Genomic DNA, 23,506 nt, shown 5'->3' with positions numbered 1-23,506 from the left:
AATTCTCACGACGTTTCGACTGCAACACAAGCAATCGTCATCTGGTGTGAAATCCACAGCAAGAAAATGTTCTTGCTATTGTTTTATATTTATATTATTTTATTATTTCCCTTCTACGTGACTTTACCAAAAGAACCAAGAATATGAATCCCTACAGTCACGAAAGCTTTAAATCTAAAGACGACGATGTTGATGATGTCTGCCTGGTTAGTAGCCGGCCCCTCCTGGAGCTGAGAGAGACAGATCGACGTTCCGCAGTCTCGGCACAGTCTCACGCGTGTCAATATCGCCAGAGGAGCCCCACTTGCGCGTGACCCTACGCATCTGCTGTTCACTCGATCGAGGCACTGCCAAACTTGATGGGCGTAATGGGCTCGCAGGGCGTGTGGTTGCTCTGATGCGTGCGTGCGCGCGCGTTCACGCCCACGCACGCGCGTACCGAAATGCAGTCTCATTCACACGAGCACGGACACACACGAACGCACAAAAGGCAATTGGATATTCACAAAGATTATTTCTGATTGCTGCGCGGACGATATATTACCATCAGGATTCTGCCTATTCCACCAAAAAGCAAACGTTGGAAAATTTAAATATGCTACGATGCATCTACCACACCAGCTCCTCGCGCGCCGTGCTGGCCTTAATAGGTGCTCGCTAACAGCACTCGCCCCCACAACCTGCTAAAGCCTACGCGTGGCGGGGGTTGTCTTTGTGTTTGTGCAGAGCCGTGCTACCTGCTGGAGAGCGCTCGTCCCGTCGCCTCTCCGCCCTTGTACAAGGCCAACCCGTTCTCAGGTATCCACATGCTAAGATGCAGGGGACGGTGCACCGCTGCGAGCATTTGAATTGCGTTGATCGGAACCCGCTGGCCACACTTTCCCCGTGAACGGCATTGCCCCCGCGCGGGTCTCTCCGCGGGAGGGCCGCCCCGGCGCGGCGATCACCGCGACTTGTTGCGGCGATCGCAAATTCCGCTCCCGCGCGTACACCTGTGGAGGAACGGTTCACGGATTAATGGCGATTCTCCAAGGGAGCGATACGTGCGGTAGATCGCGCGCGTACGAGTTTAAGTACTTGTACTTTCGTAAATGTTGACTATGACTGACTGACCGGTCAGCTGATTGACTGAATGACTAATCGGCCAACTGATCGAATGACTAACTGAATGAAAGACGCAATATTTGATTAATTCCTTGACCTACTAAATCAATGAACCAACGATAAAGCAACTGACAAAATGTTTTACCTTTGAAGCTTTCGTGACTGCAGGAATCCATACTCTTTGGTTATTTCAGTAAAGACACGTAGGTAGAAAATTAAATTAAATAAAACAAATAGTAATATATCACGTCTTTTAGATCGCAACACAAGCGGTCGTCCTCAGGCAGAAAGAATAATCCAGCAGTGGAACTGCTGAACCAGCGAGATGTTGCGATCGAAACGTCGTGATATATTATTTTTTGTTTTATTTAATTTAATTTTCTACCTATGTGACTTTACCGAAAAAACCAAAGAGTACAAAAATGTTTGACCACAAGCGTGTGTGGTTAGTGCAGACTTTAGTGCCTTGTGATGGGTGTCCATTTGGTGTTTGAAAATCTCTTGCCGGAAAGGGTAAAGCCCCTTTCTTTTTCATCGTCTTGATACTGGGGAAAAAAGGGTCCCATAGAGAATAACTCTTTGAAGGCATGCGTGCGTGTGTTTGTGTGAGCACTTTTGTGTATGTGAACACGTGTGTGTGTGTGTGTGTGGAGCAGTGGGGAGTAGCAGTTAACGTGATGAACCTGGCAACCTGGGTTCCATTCCCGCTCACGGTCGACACCAGTGACGATTATCTGAACTGGTCTTGGGCCTCCCCTAGGTCGACTCAGCCACAAATGAGCACCTGGTGCGGTGTGTAAAAAGATCGCCACGTGGGAGACAAAGTTGGTCCGGTGTGGTATTCGCCAACCACCCCCTGGCGTGCTGTGCCGGCCTTCATCAAGCGCTCGCTAACAGCGCTTGCCCCAACAGCCTGCTAAGGCTATACGGCGGGGGGGACCTTTGTCTTTGTGTGTGTCTGCGTGTGCACGTGTGTCCGCCTGCGCCGCACAGACACGCTCTCGGTGGCCTCCTGGAGCCGCCCCGTGTCCCCGTCGTGCTTGTCCACGTCCGGCTCGCTCTTCTCCGACTTCCTGACGGCGCCGCGGACCCCCCCGCCGCCACCGTACACGCCGTGCCGCCCCCTCTCGCCGTCGCCGCTCCGCCCGCGGCGCCCGCTCATCAGCCCCGCTCGCCTCGTCCTGGGCTCCTCGTCATCCTCCGCCGGCGCCGCCACCGGCACCGCCGCCGGCGCCTCCACCGCCTCGTCGTCATCGACGTCGTCGCCGCCGACGCCGCCCGGCTCCGTGGTCGCCCCCGGCGACTGTTGCCAGGACGCGGCCTCCGCCCCCCGCAGCGTCGGCGGCGGGAGGACGGGGCCGCCGAGCCGGGCCTCCATGCCGTGCGGTACGCAGATACACAGACGTAAACGAATGCGGTGCGCTTGAAGTATGAGAGCGGGAGGTGGCAGAAAGGTTTAGGTGGAGGCGCAAGTAAGCTGTACATGATAATTGTTTTTTTACCCTTCTATCTGGCAACAAAACTGACACCTTTTTTTACATGGAGTCATGTTTGCATAGACCACAATACCTGCAGCCATAATGCAAACAAAAAAACATAACTCTGATAATGTATGCACTGTCTTTGAAGTTGATTGGCCCACACCCGAGACAGCTTTCCTTAGAGCCTAGTCTCACATGGTTTGGACCAGATGACGCCAAAAGGCGCACAACTCATATTTTTTACTGGCAAATGAGGTTCCAATGGTGTAAGCTGTACATCTTAACAGTGACGTAAACACACGCAAATCGAAAAGCGCGCTGCGAGTATTCTGGGAGCGAGAGGCGCCAGATAAAAGTTAGATGCACACTAAACTAAACTTTCTCTCATCATCAACTCTCATCGTTGAGCCGGGCTCCATCGCTCATCTAAACTTATAAACTATTTTTTATTTTACCAGGTAAGGCCCACAGAGCTACAGAGCTCTTTTTCAGAAGCGACCTGGCCACAAATGATCGCTCAACGAAGGTGGCTCATCATCACGTGGAAATGTATAGCGGTCAAATATAGGAGCAAGCATGCTCTGTGTTTTGGTTTAACAGGGAATTAACAGAGCTCCCTTCTAATGGACATTTGGCCTACTCTTCCACGCTGACCACATGTATTGAAAGAGTTGGTGGGTATGGGGTGGTGGGTATGGGGGGAGGGGGGAGGTGACCATGCTTCACAATGCTGGTCAGTGCAGGCTGGTGAAGGCAAGGAGCGTAGTGCAGTATAATAACGGATATTTCCTGCACTGCCCTCCGCTGACAATGAGTCCTGGAACGCGATGACAACCCTGTTTGTGCGTGGTGGACGCCGGTCCAAACACCTATCCAGGGTCAAAATCTGCGAAGCGTCCGAGAGATCTGACGAGATGTGGTGCATTCCGAGTGACTTTGGCCATAGCCGAAACATGGGGTAAGAAGTTCGATTTAAAGCTTTCGTGACTGCAGGGATTCATCTTCTTGGTTCTTTCGGTAAAGTCATGTAGAAGGGAAATAATAAAATAATAAAAATAAAACATAATAAAATCATTCTCACGACGTTTCGGCCACAACGCATTGTGGCCGAAACATCGTGAGAATTGTTTTATTTAAATAATAAAAATAAACATAATAAAATAATTCTCACGACGTTTCGGCCACAACGCATTGTGGCCGAAACGTCGTGAGAATTATTTTATTTTATTATGTTTTATTTTTATTATTTTATTATTTCCCTTCTACGTGACTTTACCGAAAGAACCAAGAAGATGGGGTAAGAAGTTCGTTATTTAAAACCAGGTGTGAGCTGGAACATGGACACACACTGGTCACCTACGCGATGCATCTGACGGTGATGATGATGATGGTGGTGTGAGTTCGTTGATGCGAAAAAGACTACTCTTCACGAAAGGCCTCGGTCATAAGAAGTGATAACACAGTGCACGTTGAACGTGTGGTCAGACAGTCGACGTGGTTAACGCTTGGAATGCGGTCGAAGAAATTTCAAACGCTCATGACTCATTACACCCTCTCGTGAGTTATCTGACATCACACACTAGCCAACATCACTCCCCAGCACTGTTTTAGACTCCCTCTCTGTCTCTCTCTCTCTCTCTCCCTCTGTGTGTTTGTGCGTCTCTCTCTCTCTAAGCTTTACTATTGCCTGAAGAAGGCCACTTGGCCGAAACGTCAAAATATCCATCTCCACTTCGTGAGAGTAAAAACAGTTCTCGTGATTTTATGTATGAGTTTGAGAATCAGCAAATAGATATCTTAACTTAAAACTTTCGTGACTGCAGGAATTCATATTCTTTGGGTAAAGCCACGTAGATATAAAATAATTGTAAAAATAAATACAAAAATTATAAAATAAAATACTAAAATAAAAGTATTTTCTATTTTTTTCTATCTACGTGGCTTCATCGAAAGACCCAAAGAATATAGATATCTTAAATTAAAAAGGACATATTGATTGGAAGCAGCAGTACAGGTTTATCGTGTTAATTTAACAATTCAAGTAAGGCTTGTGCGATTTTGCGCTGTGAATGTGGCGAAACTATTACTGCCCAAAATTCGCTATTTCATGCGGCTTGAAATCACTCGAATACGGATTTGCGGTCGGACGTGGGACAACATTAGCGTGTGGTGGTGTGTTTTGTGTGTGTACTGTGTACGTGTACTGCATGCGTGTACTGCGTGCTTGTACTGCCTGTGTGTCCTGCGTGCGTGTACTGCGTGCGTGTACTGCGTGCGTGTACTGCCTGTGTGTCCTGCGTGCGTGTACTGCGTGTGTGTACTGCGTGTGTGTCCTGCGTGCGTGTACTGCGTGCGTGTACTGCGTGCGTGTACTGCGTGCGTGTACTGCCTGTGTGTCCTGCGTGCGTGTCCTGCGTGCGTGTACTGCGTGCGTGTACTGCGTGCGTGTACTGCGTGCGTGTACTGCGTGCGTGTACTGCCTGTGTGTCCTGCGTGCGTGTACTGCGTGCGTGTACTGCGTGCGTGTACTGCGTGCGTGTACTGCCTGTGTGTCCTGCGTGCGTGTACTGCGTGCGTGTACTGCGTGCGTGTACTGCGTGCGTGTACTGCCTGTGTGTCCTGCGTGCGTGTACTGCGTGCGTGTACTGCGTGCGTGTACTGCGTGCGTGTACTGCGTGCGTGTACTGCCTGTGTGTCCTGCGTGCGTGTACTGCGTGCGTGTACTGCGTGTGTGTACTGCGTGCGTGTACTGTGTGTGTGTACTGCGTGGGTGTACTGCGTGTGTGTACTGTGTGTGTGTACTGCGTGCGTGTACTGCGTGCGTGTACTGCGTGCGTGTACTGCGTGCGTGTACTGCGTGTGTGTACTGCGTGTGTACTGCGTGCGTGTACTGTGTGTGTGTACTGCGTGGGTGTACTGCGTGCGTGTACTGCGTGTGTGTACTGCGTGTGTGTACTGTGTGTGTGTACTGCGTGCGTGTACTGCGTGCGTGTACTGTGTGTGTCCTGCGTGCGCTGCTCGGCAGGCAGCTGTCTCCTCGTGCGGTTTCGCTTTGTGTGCCCCTTTTGTTTGGAACGTATCTACTCCCCCACAGAGCGAGGGAAGCTGTGCTGTGGAGGGGCGAAGTGTGTTCGCTCAGCAGTCACATTCATATCCTGCCAACCGGAACACCCATGCGCAGCACCCTCTTTTAAAGGAACGTCGAAGCTCAGGGAGGCTTTCCTTGACTATTCGATGGCATTGTCATTACGCATTTGATACGGCATCGTAATTCAACAGCATCTTAAGCTCAACCGGTGTTTATTTCGTAGTCGTCCTGGATGTTGTGGCGATTGTGCTATCGGCGTCACGTGATGAGAAGAAGCGCCTGTTCGGATCTCATTACAGGGCAGTGCCACCCTTTATGCTGGAGAATGGCCCGTGCAAGCGGACATCGCAGAACTAGATTTGAAGCTTTCGTGACTGCAAGTATTCATATTGTTAGTTTTTTTCGGTAAAGTCACGTAGGTCAAAAATTTTAATTAATAAAGTAAAAGAAAAATGAAATAAAAATCACGATGTTTCGGAGGCATAAGACGGAAGCTTGTGTTGCCTCCGAAACGTCGTGATTTTATTTTTATTTTACTTTTATTAATTTAAATTTTTTACCTACGTGACTTTACCGAAAAAACCTAAGCAGATCGCAGAACTACTTTCGAGATCCCCCTCGAGCGACCGACCTCCAAGTCAACACTTTCCGTCCGTCGCATGACACTCAAGACTGGAAATTTGAATGCAGAGATCTGCAAATATTTTGCCCAATTGATTGCGAAACCAAAGTTGCTGCGATTGCTGTTCCCTTTGTGTGCAGTCACCGGTGACCGGGCTTGAGAGCATTGCCGACCCACTAAATCGTGATATCGTTAACGGGTGTGGCTAATCTTCTTGGTTCTTTCGGTAAAGTCACGTAGAATGGAAATAATAAAATAATTTAAAAAAACGTAATAAAATAATTCTCACGACGTTTCGGCCACAACGCAAGCAGCCGTCCTCAGGTGAAGACCAGGTCTGTCAGGGAGACAGCGTCTGAATGGTGTGGCTGAGCTGCTGGCTTTTAACCTCCGTCTTTGCAGTCTGCAGTCACATCGCAAAGGGCACCGATTCTCCTCGTCCCCCTCCCCCCAACGCCCCCCCCCGCCCCCCCCCCATTTAATGCGCTGTTATAGTTATTACAAGCGGGGAAAGGCCTGCGGTTAGTCATGACTCTGAACGAGAGCCGTATTTGTAAACACGGGGATAATATTACGCGGGAGGAATGGCAGAAGGATTTAAAGTGGGCGCTGTACGCGTATTAACCGAGCAGGCAATTAACGAAACCCCTGAGGAAGGGGGTGGGGGGGGGGTCGTCGGGTTGTCACGTGCGAGGGCGGGGGGGGGGCTTTGAGGGGGGGGGGGTAGGCATTTTCGCACCATTAATCATCATTAGGAGAAGCAGCGGCAACGTTGCACATTCAAATCCGCCGGTCGAAGGGCCGCCCGCTGCTGCCTCTGTAGAGATGGTGCCGCGGTTGGCGAGATGTTGACTACCTCGCCTGGTATGCAGGTGGTCGTGGGTTCGATCCCGACCCTGACGCCTGCTGGACATTTGGAGTTTGCGTGTCTCTCTCCTCGCGGTCGCGTGGAGTTTTCTCCGGCTCCTCCAGTTTTTCCCTCCACATTTCGAATGGTTTCCCCGCGACGATAAGCCGCTTCGTAGAGCTATTGTTTGTGGCCAGGTCGCTTCTAAGATAAAGAGCTATAGAGCTCAGTGGGCCTTATATAGTCAAATAGAAAATAGTTCAAAGTTTCGTTTTAGATGAGCAATGGAGCTCGGCTCAACAGTGAAAGTCGAAGTGAGGCGACATTTGCGAGGCGCACGCGAGAGGGAACAACGAGTTGTGTCCTGAGCAGAGCTATGTGTGCATCTGAACTGCGGTGCATCCATACGCGACTCGGCCCATCATCCTTCTGGGGAGCGTAAAACGAGTATCGCTTTGTGGGTCGGTCAACATCGGTTGTCCTATGGATACACTCACCCCCACCATATTAATGTGGAATTTCCACCACTAGCCTGGGGATGTAAACAGGGGATGATGATTACTTTAATGCTCATATTACCGTGAAATGTCTTTGGTCATGTGACAGGTAGGGAGAGGGGTTAGTCGCACGAGGGTCAACGTGGGAAGAACGGCCAAGCATTGGTTGAATCCTCACAATTCATCGCCTTTCGATTCGAGAATGGATTCTGTTGTAACATTGTGGCAAATGTTTGCGCACTAGTTGCTGCAGGAGTGTTTTGAACCCATGACATAAAACGCACACGAATCAAAGAACCAACGGTTCTTATACATGCGTTGCAATGCGTGGTATTTTGAGCTGAAATAATTCGCATTGATTGTTCTACCCCCCCTCCCCCCGTAGACACGCAATCAACATATACCCCGTGATTGACGTCGATTGTTATGCATGTAATTGGACGCGTGTATCGATGAGTTCAAGAATCGATGGATCATCTTTCACTCCAAATAGAAAAGCAAGTGGTGTGAACAAAAAAAAAATCGAAAAAAAAAACTTGGCCCATTCACTCAAACGAGACCCGCCAATATTATTTTTGCAGATTCCTCAAATCCACGCTTGGCCCCGTGGCTTTCGGTTCGACCCATCGTCTTTTAATAGAGGTTTTTTTGTGTTGGATCGCGTAAATATTTGAATGTGTCGTTATAACCCGCCATCACCCGACACAGCACAACCAGTGTGTTGGAGAGCCAAGCCACAACATTTAGTAAAACTTCTGCACAAATCTGGCTGTCGCCTGATGAAGCTAGTTGTAATTACTGGCGAAACGTCGTACTCAGATTGTAAATGTTGTGGCTTGGCTCTCCAACACACTGGTTAGTGCTGTACTAGTGACGAATTGGCCACGTTCTGTTTATGACAACCCTTACTAGTTGGCTGTGTCGGGTGGTGGCGGGTTTAACGACACATTTATATATTTACGCGATCTAACCCAAAAAACCTCTTTTGGATGATATTGGTCGCGAAAGCCTACGCGTTAACATCAGCTTTTGTTCGCGTGACATCGCATCTAACCTGCGAACGCGCCCTGAGAAAGTGGGTGGGGAAAGAAGGAAAAAGACCCTCAAATTAATAGATCAATTTCCGGCAACGCGATTGTTTTCCGAAAAACATCGCCGACTGCTCTTCGAGAGCCTTTGTCGCGCGAGAGAGACCCCGAAAGTGCCGCCGTTCAATCGTGACGTCCCATTAATTTCGACCGTCATCGCGTTACACCGTCATTACCCGCGATCGCCGTCCGTCGCCGCCCGCCTTCGTCACAGCTGTTGCTGCAGCTGTCCCGCCGATGAGTTTGATAAATGTGTCCCCGGCTCCCAACCCACTGTGGGGAGGGGTGCCTTGTGGTTAATGCGAGCATTTACATAAGAAGTATTTTTTTCTTTGACATTTTTTTCTCTCTTTCCTCTCTCTCTCTCTGTGTAAGCCAAGGCCCCCATTGCCTCCTGCGTTTGGCGGTGGTTGTTTATCAACTTTACGGAAAAACAAAATTCCGACGAGTTCTATAGTGTTGCCGTAACGTTACACAGCCACTCCGCGAACAAAAATAAATAGCCTTGTTAAGAATAGATATTATGTTTCACGTGTCATATAGAATTATCTCTTAGGTAAAATACTTATGGACGTTCAGGGATTTTTTTTGGGGGGGGCGGGGGTTTCAGGAAATAACTTTTTACGTGTATGAAATATAATAGTGAAGATCTGGTGAGAATTAACAAGTAAAAAAAAACATGTCAACGTTGCCCCAAAGTTGACGTGTGGTTGAAAACGTATTGCCCAGCCTGAGCGCAACGTTGGGACCCCAACGTTCCATATTTACTGGGAAAGAATTCCCTGTTTCAACTCAATTCAACAAATCTATACATTGTGGTCGTAATCTTCGCTTAAAGCTTTCGTGACTGCAGGAATTAATATTCTTTGGGTAGATCGCTTGAACCTATCTACGTGACAATTGTGGTCGAATTTACGTGCAAGAATATATATACACACACACGGGGATAGATTTGTTTTACTCGTGTATCTAAAGGTTACTAAACAAAGGAATGACATAGTACAAACTGTCTAAATCTTAAGTAAGGATTAGCCCGAGCAAAAAAGTATCATTCTAAGCATTCCCTTCCCTGGCTGCGTTGTGCTCTTTTATATCCCCTGTAACTCTTGCGTGAATAGCCTTACAGTGCTGTGTTACTTATCTTACCAATCACTTTAAGCCTACACATATCCGTGTCACAGTGCGTGTGGGTTGTGCTCACTTCCCGCTCAGGGCCGCCAACACCAGCGACGGTTATCTGAACCAGTCCTGGGCCTCCCCTAGGTCGACTCGGCCACAAACGAGTACCTGGCGCGCCGTGTAAACATCTCTACGTGTCTACTAACACCACTTGCCCCGACAGTCTGTTACAGGCTACACGGGGGATCTTTGCCTTGTCGGTTGTGCAAAGGGGTTAGTGCACTGCGCTACTGTCCCGGCGACCTAAGTTACATCCACAGACTCGGCTAACATGAGTGACGAAAGACATCTGAACCGTTCGTGGGCCTCCCCTAGGTCAGCTCAGCCTCAAATTGCAACCTGCGTAATTTCACCACCGGGGAGGTAATTATAGGCGCTTGCAAACAGCACTTTCCCAACAGTCTGTGAAAGGCTGCACGGAGGCCCTTTGTCGCCGTACGTGTGTCCGCGCGCATGTGACAACGTCGCTTTCGGTGTCAGTTCCAAAGGGCCTTTTGTCCGTTTCGCTCCCCCCACCCCCACCCCCGTGTGACGTTGAAATCGGCAAAACGTTGCCTCGTAGCCGACACCTCGACAAAAGCGCAGCAGAGAGAGAGGTCAGAGAGCGTCACCTCCCACAACGCACCTGTGCTGGCGCAAGCTACGCAAAAACGCCACGGCGAGTTCCTTTCACGTGATCGTTTTGCGCGTGGCTGCGTGGGTGTGTGGGTGTGTGTGCGGGTGTGTAGGTTGGTGTGTGGGTGCGTGTGTGTGTGTGTGGGTGTGTGTGTGTGTGTGGCTGTGTGTGTGTGGGTGGGTGTGTGGGTGTGTGGGTGGGTGTGTGTGACCGCCGCTGTTTTATTCGCCCGCGCAGCCGCCTGTCCTCTACGGTCGGCTCCAACCGGTTCACACCCCGACCCAAGCTGTCGGGCACCTTCAAAACAACAACGATGACAACGTTTAGTTCGTTTTGGTATTCGTTGATGTTTACACGCCGGTACCGGGTATTGATTTATAGCCGAGAAGACGTAAGGGAGGCCCGTGACTGGTTCAGATATCACGTGCCGCTGACATCAGCCACTGTACGATTTCTACGTACGATGTATAGGCACTTGTGGATACACGTGCACGCATACAATCATACATACAAACAACCCACCTGCGCACACTGGGACGGTGAAATCCGTCGGCTTCGGATGACTTACAAAATAAGCAAACAATCACACAACTGGAAGACAGTTGTAATGAATTAAAATAATTATTATTGAGCACCGTTTGATGTTCGTGCATATTCCTACAGCGTAAAGGCGCTATCGTCATCGATTGACATTGTCAGAAGGGGGGATGATGTTGCTGTATGGTTTTACCAAATCAGGTAACTGTGATGATGGCTGTGATGATGGTAAAACGATGATGCGTGGTGATCATGCCGATGATAAAGATGAGGATTTGGCATGTACAGGCGGTCCCCGCTCTTCGCAACGTTAAAACGCTTTCTTGGAAACCCCATCGGCGTAAATCTGATGTGTTTTTCCTCGTTATCAGCCATATTTAACAGGGTTTAGCGGGTAAAGGTCCACAACAACAACAACAAAAAACACTTCAGAATAACAAAAGCTCCACGCGTAAGTCACGTCCGAAACCTGACTCTGTTCGAATGCGTTCGAAGTTGTGTCGGAAGATGCGCCGTAAATCAAGTTTCTGTGTCGTAAATCGATGCATGGGGTCATTATATAAAAGTCATAAACCAGAGACCCCCTGCAATAGGGTTCTTGCTTAAATGTCTCGACAACTCAAAGCACCTTGCATCTCACCTCAACCATTCCAATGCCCTTGCTGCATTCTAGCCCTCTAGAGTCTCTCCTCCCCAACACTACGGCCAAAGTGGAAATTGTTTTTTGTCTTTGTTTTTGCTGAATGCTTGAATTGAACTTGAAGTTAAACATTTCTGAAAATTCAATCTTCGTTCGGTCGTAACGCACGCCTCGTTCCTTGTCGTTGCTGCTAGGTGTAATCGTTTAATTTTGCACGTCGCGTGAACACGCGTTAAGCGATGGCTCCGCCGCATGCCGTTCCCGCGCCGGTGTCAACGCGCGTCACGCCGATGGGCGGCGTGTCTCTCACCGCAGGTGGCCAGTCCGTCTACGGCAGCAGCGACGTGTGCAGCGACAAGTCGGGCCTCGTGCGGGACAGCTCGAGCGGCTCCTCGCAGTGCCCCGTCGACACCACGACGCACTCGGTGCAGAGGGAGGACGCGTCCTGCCCCTCGCGCGCCCACGGAGGTACCCTGGCCGCCCCCCCTCCCGCAGCCCCCCAGTCCCCCCCCCAACCACTGTGGCAGGCCGCGCACGTGATACGGCAGCGCCAGATGTGGCCTTCCCAGCTTGTGTTCCCGCTTGAGCCCCGCTCATCAGAGGTGCTCAGCTGAGGACGCCCGGAGGGTTTTGCTTATGCAACTGTTTTCTCCTTTATTGAGCCTGCTCACGAAAGCTTCCCTGCTAGGTCACCTGGTGAGATTTGGTCTCTTCTCCATAGTTCAACTTATATATTTTTTTATTTTACCAGGTAAGGCCCACTGAGCTTTATAGCTCTTTTTCAGAAGCGACCTGGCCACGAATGATAGCTCAACGAAGTGGCTTATCACGCGGAAAATTATAACAGCCAAATACTCTAAACGCGTGATGTTGAATCTAAATGTGGAGGGAAAAACCGGAGGACCCGGAGAGAAATCCACACGACCACGGGGAAGAGAGACACGCATACTCCAAATATACAGGCATCAGGGTCGGGATCGAACCCACGACCTGCATTACCAGTCGAGGGAGATAACATCTCCCCCACCTCTGAACTTGCTCTCACCAAAGCTGCTTCCCTGCTAGGTCACCAGGTGAGATTTGGTCATTGTCATTTCCCCACGGTTGAGATTTCCTGTCAGGTCACCTGGTAGGTCTTTGTCCGGCACTGTTTCCTGCTTTGGTTGATCCTGGCCACCAGGTCCTCTGTGTGTGGTGGGACACCTCCATGGTTGAGCCTGCTACACCGGAGATCATCACTTAGGGCACTTAATAAGATTGGTCACGTGTCTCTTTTGTCTCTGCCCAATTAGGTTCTCTCTGTGGAGGGACACAAATTAGGCCAGATCATTACACGAGCTAACCCAACAAAAATCTATTATGAGTCGTTAAATTTGGCGTAGGGGAAAACAAAAAACTCCGCTTTATTTTTGTACAATATGTACATTTGCAAAAAGAAAATAAAGGGGATATGCAGGTACTGTATGAAATTATGATGGTAATAAGTTATGTATTAATGTACAGCTCTAAACATTAACATTTTCATGTTTATTTAATAACAATAGTAATGATAATCTTCACCAAAGTGGTGGGGGTTTTAGTTTTGGTATTTTATTTTATTTTAGTTTCTTCTTGTTTTGATTTGGCATCCAAGCAAAATGTAAATACGGTGGCAGGAATTTCCAGGCTTCCCGCTGGTATTCGTTCCCAAATTACGGCATTTTAAAACGTTCACGTGATCTTCGTCATAATAATAATAAATGCACGGCCCCCTTTTTGTGAAACCCACTGCTGATGAAGGCCTCTCCACACCCACCGTGTCGGCCATAGGGGTTGTCTGACCGTACTTCACCCTGCTGGTCAAATGCGAGTTGGTGAAAGCGAGAGAGAGGGTCCGGGACCGGTTCAGATCGCTCATCGCCGATGTTAGCCGTGGCCGAGACTTGAACTCGAGCCGCTGGGGTTTCACTAACCGCTACGCCACCCGTGTGACGTTAATGGGTCCGAAATTCCACAACATACTTCTGCTATCGCTGTGGAGCGAACAGCTCATTGTTCGACGTGCACAATGCAATGCACGGCCACTCCTGGCGGAAGCGCCTCCACTAGAGGGAGTTCTGAAGCACCCCCATATACGGTGTTTTGGCCTCATCTTCCAGAAAAAGCTCTAGAGAGCCCCTCTAAAGGATGTATTGGCCTATATGTAGTATGTCTAGCAAAATGGGATTTAGATTTACATTTAGATTTCTTTTCAGGGTTAGACACTCTGGTTCCCGACTCTTGTATACGAGACAAAGAGACATGTCCCGCACACACACAGCGCGTGCTACGTGCACACAAAGGCGCAGGCGGGTATTTGTGAATGAACATGCGGACCACAGTACTGCCGTCATCGTCACAAAGCGTGCCGCAAAAGGGAGAGACGGGCGCACGCACGCAACAAAGTTCGCCGCCGTCTGCCGCCGCGGCGCTCGAGACACACTCACGGGTCAGGGACAGGCACCGGGGCTGGGCGTGCAGGGAAGCAGGGCGACCTTACTGGGCCAGCGGTGTTCGAACAAATGGAATCGCGAGGAAGAAATCCGAAAAAGCCCCGCATCGTGCCGCATTTTGCCCCAGCGGCCGCATCCGGTCGCCTATTTTTTTGTTGTTGTTGTATCACGAGATTTGGCGAGCGGGGAGAGGGTGGTGGAGGGGTGTTGAGGAGGAGAAGGAGGGGGGGAGGGGGAAGAAGGGAATGGTGGGGGGTGGGGACTTGGGTTGAAATCCGGGAGTTGGGGTGGTGGGGGGGATGGAGCTCTGATCGGCGGGCCCCCCGTGTCGCCGTCGTTCGCCTTTGGGCCGACGAGACCCCGCAGCGGAGAGACGAGAGGGGCGGAAGTCGATCGGCGGTGACCCCCAGACGCACGTGGTGTCTGCCGTGTCCTGTGTTTGTTGTTTTGTCGATAACGGGCGGGCGGGCGAGCGGGCGAGAGGGGGGGAGGGGGCGAGCGAGCCTGTATCTATTATGGGCCGCCAGGAGCACAGGCTGTGAATAGCACAGGGCCTGGTTTTTGTTTTGGGTTTATGATTGTTATTATTACGAGTTGGCCTTTGTGCCGAGTTGTCACTTTCTGTTTCGCCGCGTGCGGAATCGCACCCCGACGCGGGCGGACGCCCTTCGCTTGCCACTCGTGAGAATCCGAAACTCGGTGAGGTGCGATGCTGTGAGAGGAACGTAAACGTGTTTTGGTTTTAACACGTAGCAGGCTTTCGTGACCAATATTATTCATGATAAAGGTTTTTGGGTTAGATGGCGTTATTTCTAAATGTGTCGCTAACCCTCCACCACCCGACACGGCCAATCAGTACAAAATGTGTCACGTTGACAAAAGACAAATAGTTCGCTGCTTTAGCCCACCGGTGTGTTGAAGAGTGAATCAACATCATTTACAATTTTTGAGTGCGACGTTTCGCTGGTTATTACATCCGGCATCAGCCGGCAATTTGCCAGAATAGTTTTGGTTTTAGCACGGTTGGCCAATAACGCACCTCCAATTAGCACGGTTTAGCTACGTACGGTGCGAAAGAAGTTCAAAATACATACATTATCGTTTTTGGGGATTGTTTACCTAGGAAGGCCTCGCTGAGTCTCAAGACTCTTCTTCAGGAGGCTCTTGCCAAGTTTTTTTTGTAGTACAGGGCGATGTTAAGTTGAATCCCAATTGAGTAATTTAACAGGTCATTTTTTGTCAGCATGTGAAAATTTGCCCAGTGTCAATTGCTCTTGTATGGGTTTTTTTTTAGGGCATCTGTCTGTCTGCGCGCAACTGCAACGCAGACAGACAGGCGCCCTTTAGATCCGAAAGCTATCGCGTTATGTTTGCCCGTTACGATGCAATGTGTCGTGTGCTCATAGACTGTCGTTTAACAATATAGGTCAGCGAGAAGTAGGAGTGATATGACGCGTGCTGTCTGAGTTCAAAATATCCCCACGAGTCGGAAGTAATTCATCGTTTTCCAAAACCGAACTGTTTTCGCTCGTGTGGCCGCAACCGTCACCACGTGCTGTGATGTGCGTGTCGTTTTACAATGTTGTTGTTGATAATAATAATAACAGTCTGTAATTGGATAGACTCCATCGAGTGTAGCGTATTTTGACCCGGTATATCCTAGACGCATTTGTTTTGACAAAATTTTAAGGATGTATATACATTTTTTTCAAATCTTAATGTTTGTAGGTCAGATAAGTATCTTGGGGGTTTTTTTTTTTGGAAAAATATAGACATTTGTGCTTGGCCTTACTGATAGGCTTCAATGCCTATGGAATACACTCTACGTGTGCCTAGACTCGAACTCAGGATTTATTTTTCAGCTGGTCAGGCCCCATTGAGCTTAGCAGATCTTTAACGACTTGGACGACTAACCCCCAAGAGCGTTTGCAGTGGCGGCAGTTACAGAGCATCGCAGAGTGAAGGGAATGCGCAAACTGACCAGCGCAAAAACAACAATTATTTGCAGGAAACCCAAGCCGAAATTTGCTGCACACAGCAGGGTAAACGGTAAACAGTGCTTCAACGCTTCGCAGTTTTTGAGCAGAACTCCATTCTGTTTCCACATGTAAATTCAAAATATGTTTAGCCCGTCAGCCGATTGGCTCTCGAGACCAACATCGTCCAAAAAACCCCAACTCATTCATCATTAATAACACCGTGGCCTTGAAAAGGCGAGGCATGTATGGACACTGGGTGACGTTTCTGCGCGATGGCCCTTCCTCACGGCACGTAGAGAGGCCAGAGAGGTAGAAATAGTTTCAGCAAGTAACCACTTGACTGATTTTGACCTTTTGTTTTTTTACCGGGTAATGCCCACTGAGCTAAATAGACATTTTTCAGAAGCAATCCGGCCACAAATGATAGCTCAACGAAGTGGCTTATCACGCGGAAATATATAGCAGTCAAATACACTATGCAGCCTTGTTTCTAAATGTGGATGGTAAAACCGGACAACCCGCAGAAAAATCCATGCGACCGCAGAGAGATAGGACGCGCAAACTCTAAATAAACAGCAGGCATCGAGGTCGGGATCGAACCCACGACCTCCTGTATACCAGGCGAGGTAGTTAACATCTCGCCACCGCGGCACCACTGCAGGGTTCCATCAGCCGAAGCCAGCCTTGTGAGGCAAACACTGCTGGGTCGCACGCTTGTGTACGGCCACATCCGCGTGGAGCCAGAGATAAGGAAGTCTGTGCTGTGCTTTTGTGCTCGCCGTTTGATCTTATCTGCCGCCTTTCCACGCATCCTTCAGATGCGTGCCTGCTGCTCGCGTTGTCCTTTAGAATTTTATTTTTTTTCATCGAGCGAGCGAGCACGGGCTTCTTTCGAGTTCCATTTAGTCCACTCGCGACGCCGTGGCACGCAAGCACACCCCGGACTCCCGCGACGCACCGACGCGTGATCTCGTCACCTCGCGTGCCCGCCGTGAAGCAATGACCAGTGCGGCGGTGTGATGGTCAACACACAGTGACTGTTCGCTTCTGTCTGCCAGTGCGGCAGTTGAAAGAAACACAAGTCCCGCGAGTTTCCTTAAATACCCACCCACTGCCTCTGTCCTCCGCCCAGCAGCGTGTGTCGGCACACCACTTTGAGTCGATCGGCGGGTCGCGTATGGTGGGGTAAAGTGTGGGTATTCCCACCTCTTCCGAGAAGTCTGGCCGGCGTGAAATCGAAAGCAAAAAATACCCTCTAGAGCGGTTCCCTCTGGAGCTCCCTCCAGTGGAGGCCCTTCCACCTGCATTGGCGTGAACAAGCAATTGCAGGGCTGCACCTTTACCTTTTATGTGCCCATTTGGCAATCCACTGCTGGATGAGGGCCCTTCCCATGCCCGTGCAGGTCGTGGGGGTTATTCGACCGTACTTGGACCATGCTGGTCTGCGTGGGTTGGCGAGAGGGGCGTGCGTGGAGGCGGGAGCGTAGAAGTACAGCGCAGCAGCAACCGATTATTACCACGTCGCTCGCCGTGTAACCTCCGCAGCCTGTTGTGCATGAGTCACCAATTCGAGCGGTCAGCCGTCGCAGGCTCACTTCCCTACTTAGCCCGAGAAAGACCCGACAGGTTCGGGCATATTCCAAGTGAATCCCGAGCGAGGAAGCCGTCATCCAGCGGTGGACTGACGTGTGCACGGTTTGACTTGCACGTGGGCAAAGGGGTCGGCAAACTCCGGGCTCCGGTGCTGCGTGCGGCTCTTTGAGGACCGCTTCGCGACGACGTTTATTTAAGGACCGCCGTCTCGTATTCACCCACCCGTGCGCAATTACGGCTCTCGAAATATTGAGTTTTTTTTTTACAACCGAATAATAAAAAAAAAGGAATTTTTTTGTTATTTTCGCCGCCGACCCCTTGCGCGTGGGTAAGCGCGGAACGGACGCACGCGCGTGCCCCCCCCCCCTTCGTGGTCCTGCGTGCGTGTGTGAAACTGGTTTCACAAGGCGACGAGGAGCAGGAGTGCCCGGAGCAATTAATCGAATGATTGCAGTGGCCACACCTGACCCCGGCCACATAAGAGAAACCAAATTTATCTGGCCGATGCGTTCACCCAACCTGTTATTACTTGCTTTGGATAATCTTTTGTCTTTTCGCTTTGGTAATATCAAATGTGGTGGAGGGAGGGTCTGGGGGAGTGGGTGGGGGTGACAGGGGGGGTGTTCTTTTTAAAGATGTTGATAACCAGCCAATTGAATGTTAAAAGTCATACATCGTTATAATAATTCCTGCATCTTTTTGGTTCTTTCGGTAAAGTCACGTAGAATGGAAATAATAAAATAATGAAAATAAATAATAAAATAATAAACCTTTCACATAAGACATTTTTAATTGTTTTATTTTTATTATTTTATTATTTCCATTCTACGTGACTTTACCGAAAGAACGAAGAAGATGAATCCCTGCAGTCATGAAAGCTTTAAATCGATAATTCCTGCAGTCACGAAAGCTTCAAATCAAGTTTAATAATAATAATCATGTTAAGTGATACTCTTTCTTGCGTGCGTGTTGGTGACCCGATGATGTTGCTTGTCGTGCGTGCCAGGTTCCCCGTGCGGGGTGCTTCAGAGCGCCCTTCTGGGCCTGAGCCTGCTCATGAACCTGCTCTTCGGGCTGCTCTACCTGCACCACGGCTTGCCCTGGCTTCCCACGGACTCTGCACGTGGCGGTCATGAGTCGACGGGTGCCTGACCACCGCCACCACCGTCACCACCGCGACGACAACAACAACAACAGCGACGACGACAGCTTACGTCCGTAACGCGAGCATCGCGTAGCGAACGTCTCGGAGTGCTGAACCACCACGACCGCCGCTACTGTCACTGCCAACACCACCAAAAACGAAGCTATTTTTTTGGTATTTTTTACCAGGCAAGGCCCACTGAGCTATGTTTAGCTTTTTTTTGGAAGCAACCTGGCCACAAATGATAGCTCAACGCTGAAATGTATAGCAGCCAATTAATCTAACCGCATGTTTCTGAATGTGGACCACGGGGAGAACGTGCACACTCCAAGTATACAGGCATCGTTAGGCTCAGGATTGAACCCACGACCTCCTGCATGCCAGGCGAGGTAGTTAACATCTCGCCACCACGGCTCCCCAACCACCACGGCCACCTTACTCCCTCCAGATTAGAAATTAATCTCAATCGCACCGATAGGAATAAAAAACGGCAGTTCCGTATTTTTTTTTACGTGATCAGAGCTGCGATGTGATGTACAAACATTTATATTTGGAGTTGCTAATTTTGGGGACATTACGTCAGCAAATCGGCGTCGTGGGTTTATTGCTGCATGTGACGGGGGTTGTTCTGAAGAACTCAATTGAGTCAACGCAGCGGTTCGCAAGCCTTTACGGCGGATTGGGGGTGGGGGGGGGGGGGGAGGTCGGTGGATGGGGGCGCACAGGCTGTGGCATGGATACCGTGCAGGAGAAATGTGGACTGTGCGCGGGGAATGTCGGCGCCACGTTGCGGTGACAAAACGCACGAGCGCACGACGTGAAACAAGTGTGGAGGGGGGAGGGGGAGGTGGATGGGCTCGGGGGGGCACGAAGGACCTGTGGTCTTGATTGGGGGGGCGGAGCACCATACCAAACCGGTAGAGAACCACAGAGTTATCGGTTGTTTAGCTGCCGCCTGCTTCGTGTTATGTGGGCAGTGTCCACTCATCTAGCCCTGTCTTAGGCAGGGTTCTACCTATGACGCGATTCTCTTTATTGTTTTCTTACTGGCCACGTGATAACTCGAGCGAGAGCTGGCTGGCAGGCCACACAGGACATCGTTCTCGAGCCGCGACGATGAGTCGTGGAAGTCGATGAATCGACTCAAAATTTGTAATCGACTTCTTCGATTACGCGGAACCCCTTTAAAAAAAATGGCGGCCTCCCCCCCCCCCCCCGACCTCCTGCCCTCTGAAGGTGGGAAACCCCCTAAAAGCCACGCCCGGCGCGACGCGCCTTGACGGTGCCGATTATGTCACCGATGCCCGCCCATTACCTCTTGTCCAGCGGCACTCGTTGGAACAGAGGAGGAGAGACTTTTTATTTCCTCCCCCTCCCCCCCATATTATTTTCGAATTATCCGTTCAGTCGAGTAGTCGAACCGAAAATCGGTAGCTTCATCAATTACTTAAATAATCGGATAACCCAGCGGGGGGGGGGGGGGGTACATCAAGTGTCCCACGGCCCTGGTGCGTATCTCTTCGTGTCTCAGTGGGCCGCTTTGAGAGCATTTGTGGGCCCCTTTGAGGGCCTTTGTGGGCCCCGTGTGGCGGATGCTGTCCGCGAGTTGAAGTGTCCGGGCCTATGCTCTGACTTCACAGCTGGGGTGAGTGGCTACACAGCGTTGGGTTTTGCCAACTTGAAGCATCTCGAACAACTGTTAAAGAGTCAATGATGTAGCGCGCACACTTGCCTGTTTTCCCGAACACACTGTAACTTGCTACTTCATTTGATCCTTTTCAAACCTTGAAGTTAGGCAGGCCTCAAGTGGTAAAAATATAATTTTGGTACTATTTTTCTAGTCTCCAGAGGCTGTTAAATAAAATAAATAGTTGCTTCTGTAATACGAGGGGTGCTCCGAAAGTAATGCCTCCTAGTTTGTTTTCAATTGAACTGATGTAAAATTGTAGATTTTCATTCATGGCAATGTGAAGAAACGTGTGAAAATATGTTTTTCAAAACAGCCTCCCGTTAATTTCCCACGCACTCAGGACAACGGCCGGCATTCCATCGTCACGACTTGTCAGATTTCTCGCAAGTCGGTCCATCCGAACTGTGCATTGGCCTCTGATTTTTCTCAGTGCTCGCGTGTATCTTGTGTGTGTAGTCTTTGCATCGGCATGTTTGCACGAGGAGGATGAGGCATCTGCCATCTAAATGTTCCGGACGCGTTCACTTAGTGCGGGCTTTAAATTGGGTGTCAGCGCAGTGGTAACACCTGTATCTCGCAGAACGAAGTGCCTGGGTTCGAATCCCAACCCAGTGCGCCTTTCTGTGCGGAGTTTGTTTGTTTCCTCCCTGCTCTGCATGGGTTTCGTCTGGGTTCGCTGATTTCCTCCAATAGTTAATGCTGACAAATGACGTGCAAATGACTCGATTTGTATCACACTCAGCATTAGAAACATCGACCCCCTTTGTGCGAAAACCTGGCAGGACCCTCCTGAAAATGAGTGTTGAGGCTCGGTGAGGCATTCCTGTGTAAACAAGCGTTTTAAAAAAACACAGATTAACGCGGTTGTTTGTAAAACAAAACGTGTGTGGTAAATTATGTCTAGAAATGAACAAACAAAAATTGAAAAAACGTAAGTTATTTTGGAACATCCCTCGTAAATGTCGTAATACTACATCACTCGCTGTATTTTAATGCGTGATCTGTCATCGCATCTCGTATTCAGGTGATCGTTATTTTGACACTAACAGCCCAAAGGGGAGGGCATTTGTGTACTGATATAGAGCATGGTATTAATATCGTTATCCGCGTCAAGTACATCTTGCGAACAAATGCTTTTTGCAAATTGTGTATGCTGGAAAGACACAGCATTTTGTCAAGCTTGGTTTTGCGAATCGGCGAAAGTGAAACACTGAAGTAGTTGGTAAGATACGGCACGCGTGGAACGAGTTTGGACCCCTTGTACAGCTACTGTACGCTGATGCCTGCTGAATGCACAGTAAACGTTTAAATCTTGATCGTTTCACTTAAGCAATCGTTAAAAACTATCCTTTTTTTTACATGTCTGTTGCTGTTTGGTTAGTCGGTGAACAGATGGTGCTTTCCCGACGGTGCTTAGTGGACACGGTTTTGCACGTCTGCTGAACGACGATCATTGCCACCACCAACGCAGTGTTGGTGTAGCAGCCTTAAAACAGAAAACGAAAACAGACGAAATAGCCTTTCAATGAGCCCTTGGCCCGAAATTACGTTTCGGTACGGCTCAAGAGTGGCTAATGCAAACAATAATTTTTTAGAAGCAGTTTATCACGAGGTCGCAAATACATACGGTAGCAAGATCATGGAGGTAGCTCTCTTTTTTACGGAAAAAGGTCATTATGAAGTCGGGTTGAGTGGCGTGATTTGAAAGAGAATATAATTTCAGAAGGAAAAAAACAGTCATATGAGACGCAGAAATATCAAGCGTGTCTAGAAAACAGACGACATATCCCGTGCGCCTCCGGTAGTGGTGGACACTGCCGATGCTGGACCCTGCCCATGCAACACACACAAGACAAAGATCCGCATGTAGCCTAAACAGACTTTTGGGGCAAATGCTGTTAGCGAGCACCTATGAAGGCCGGCACAGCGCACTAGGTGGTGGGTGGCCGCCAGCACCAAGCCTGTCTGCCTGTGTCTCCCCAGTGGTGATATTTACACATCACACCAGGTATTCATTTGAGGCTTAGTCGACCTAGGGGAGGCCCATGACCGATTGACATAATTGTGACTGGTGTTGGCCGTGAGTGGGAATCGTAGTCGGGCCACGGGTTCGTAGCGCAAACCCGCTAACCGCCACACTCCCGCTTCCCCTAAGGGCAACACACACGTGCACACACACATGCACGTGCACACACACACCGCCTCTCTAAATAGGTGTCAGTGTCACCACAAAAACAACGCCCTCCTTTGAAGTGAGAAAGAGATAACGGGCCGACTTAAAATCTCATCTGCCAACTGTGACCCCTAGGCCCCGATAGAACATTGAAGCAGTGCTGCTGCTGCTGTTTGCGCTGCTGCTGCTGTTTGCGCTGCAGCGCAGGTCGGCTCCTGTGTTTACAAAATCTGGCCACTGTCTCAACATTCAGGCGATGCGGCGTCGCTTTTATTTCAACGAGTGGAGGCCGTGCGCGGGTGTTTCTCGTGACCAATCGGTGCTCGTTTGCTCAATATCTGCTCTGCGGTTTAGATCAAAAAAATGTCCTTGGTTTGATCGGCGCAAGCACTGGCTTGACCGCTGTGTTGGTGCCTCCGGATGATCCATTTTCGTCCATGGGCCAGAGCAGAAATCGGTACCACCTAAGGTGGCTCAATTGCAGTCGCACCGATTCACTCATTTAACGCGTAATTCGCTGTTATCGGCTACATCCAAAACATTGGAACCAATAAGGCCACGCCACCTCGGGTGCTACTTGACAATTGCAAACTCTTCCGTGGATTCAACGACCCTTTGTGGTGGACATCACAATTTTGTCCCCCGATTCAAAACGGTCTGTTCCTCATGGCCTCGCTGTGAGGGCGGGACTCGTGGTTGAGCGGGTGGGGTTTGTGGTTGAGTTGGCGGTGCTACTTGGTGAGTTGGCGTGGCTGCG

The 23,506-nt window shown here is 49.8% G+C and overlaps 1 protein-coding gene across 1 annotated transcript in view; it reads left to right on the top strand.

Annotated features, from left to right (window-relative positions):
• Positions 1-19,709, top strand: part of TMEM201 (transmembrane protein 201) — a 120,558-nt gene extending 100,849 nt beyond the window's left edge. The window contains exons 9-12 of the mRNA XM_078869617.1: positions 727-798; positions 2,098-2,490; positions 12,015-12,167; positions 18,749-19,709. Coding sequence (XP_078725743.1) covers positions 727-798; positions 2,098-2,490; positions 12,015-12,167; positions 18,749-18,894 — 764 coding nt within the window. The 3' untranslated portion in view covers positions 18,895-19,709. The remainder of the gene's footprint in view (positions 1-726; positions 799-2,097; positions 2,491-12,014; positions 12,168-18,748) is intronic.
• Positions 19,710-23,506: the final 3,797 nt, after the last annotated feature.

This window comes from Lampetra fluviatilis, chromosome 28, assembly GCF_964198595.1.
Source record: "Lampetra fluviatilis chromosome 28, kcLamFluv1.1, whole genome shotgun sequence".
In the NCBI taxonomy this organism is placed as follows: Eukaryota; Metazoa; Chordata; class Hyperoartia; order Petromyzontiformes; family Petromyzontidae; genus Lampetra; species Lampetra fluviatilis.
Note: the sequence above shows the minus strand (reverse complement) of the source record. Positions and strands in the feature narration are given on the sequence as shown.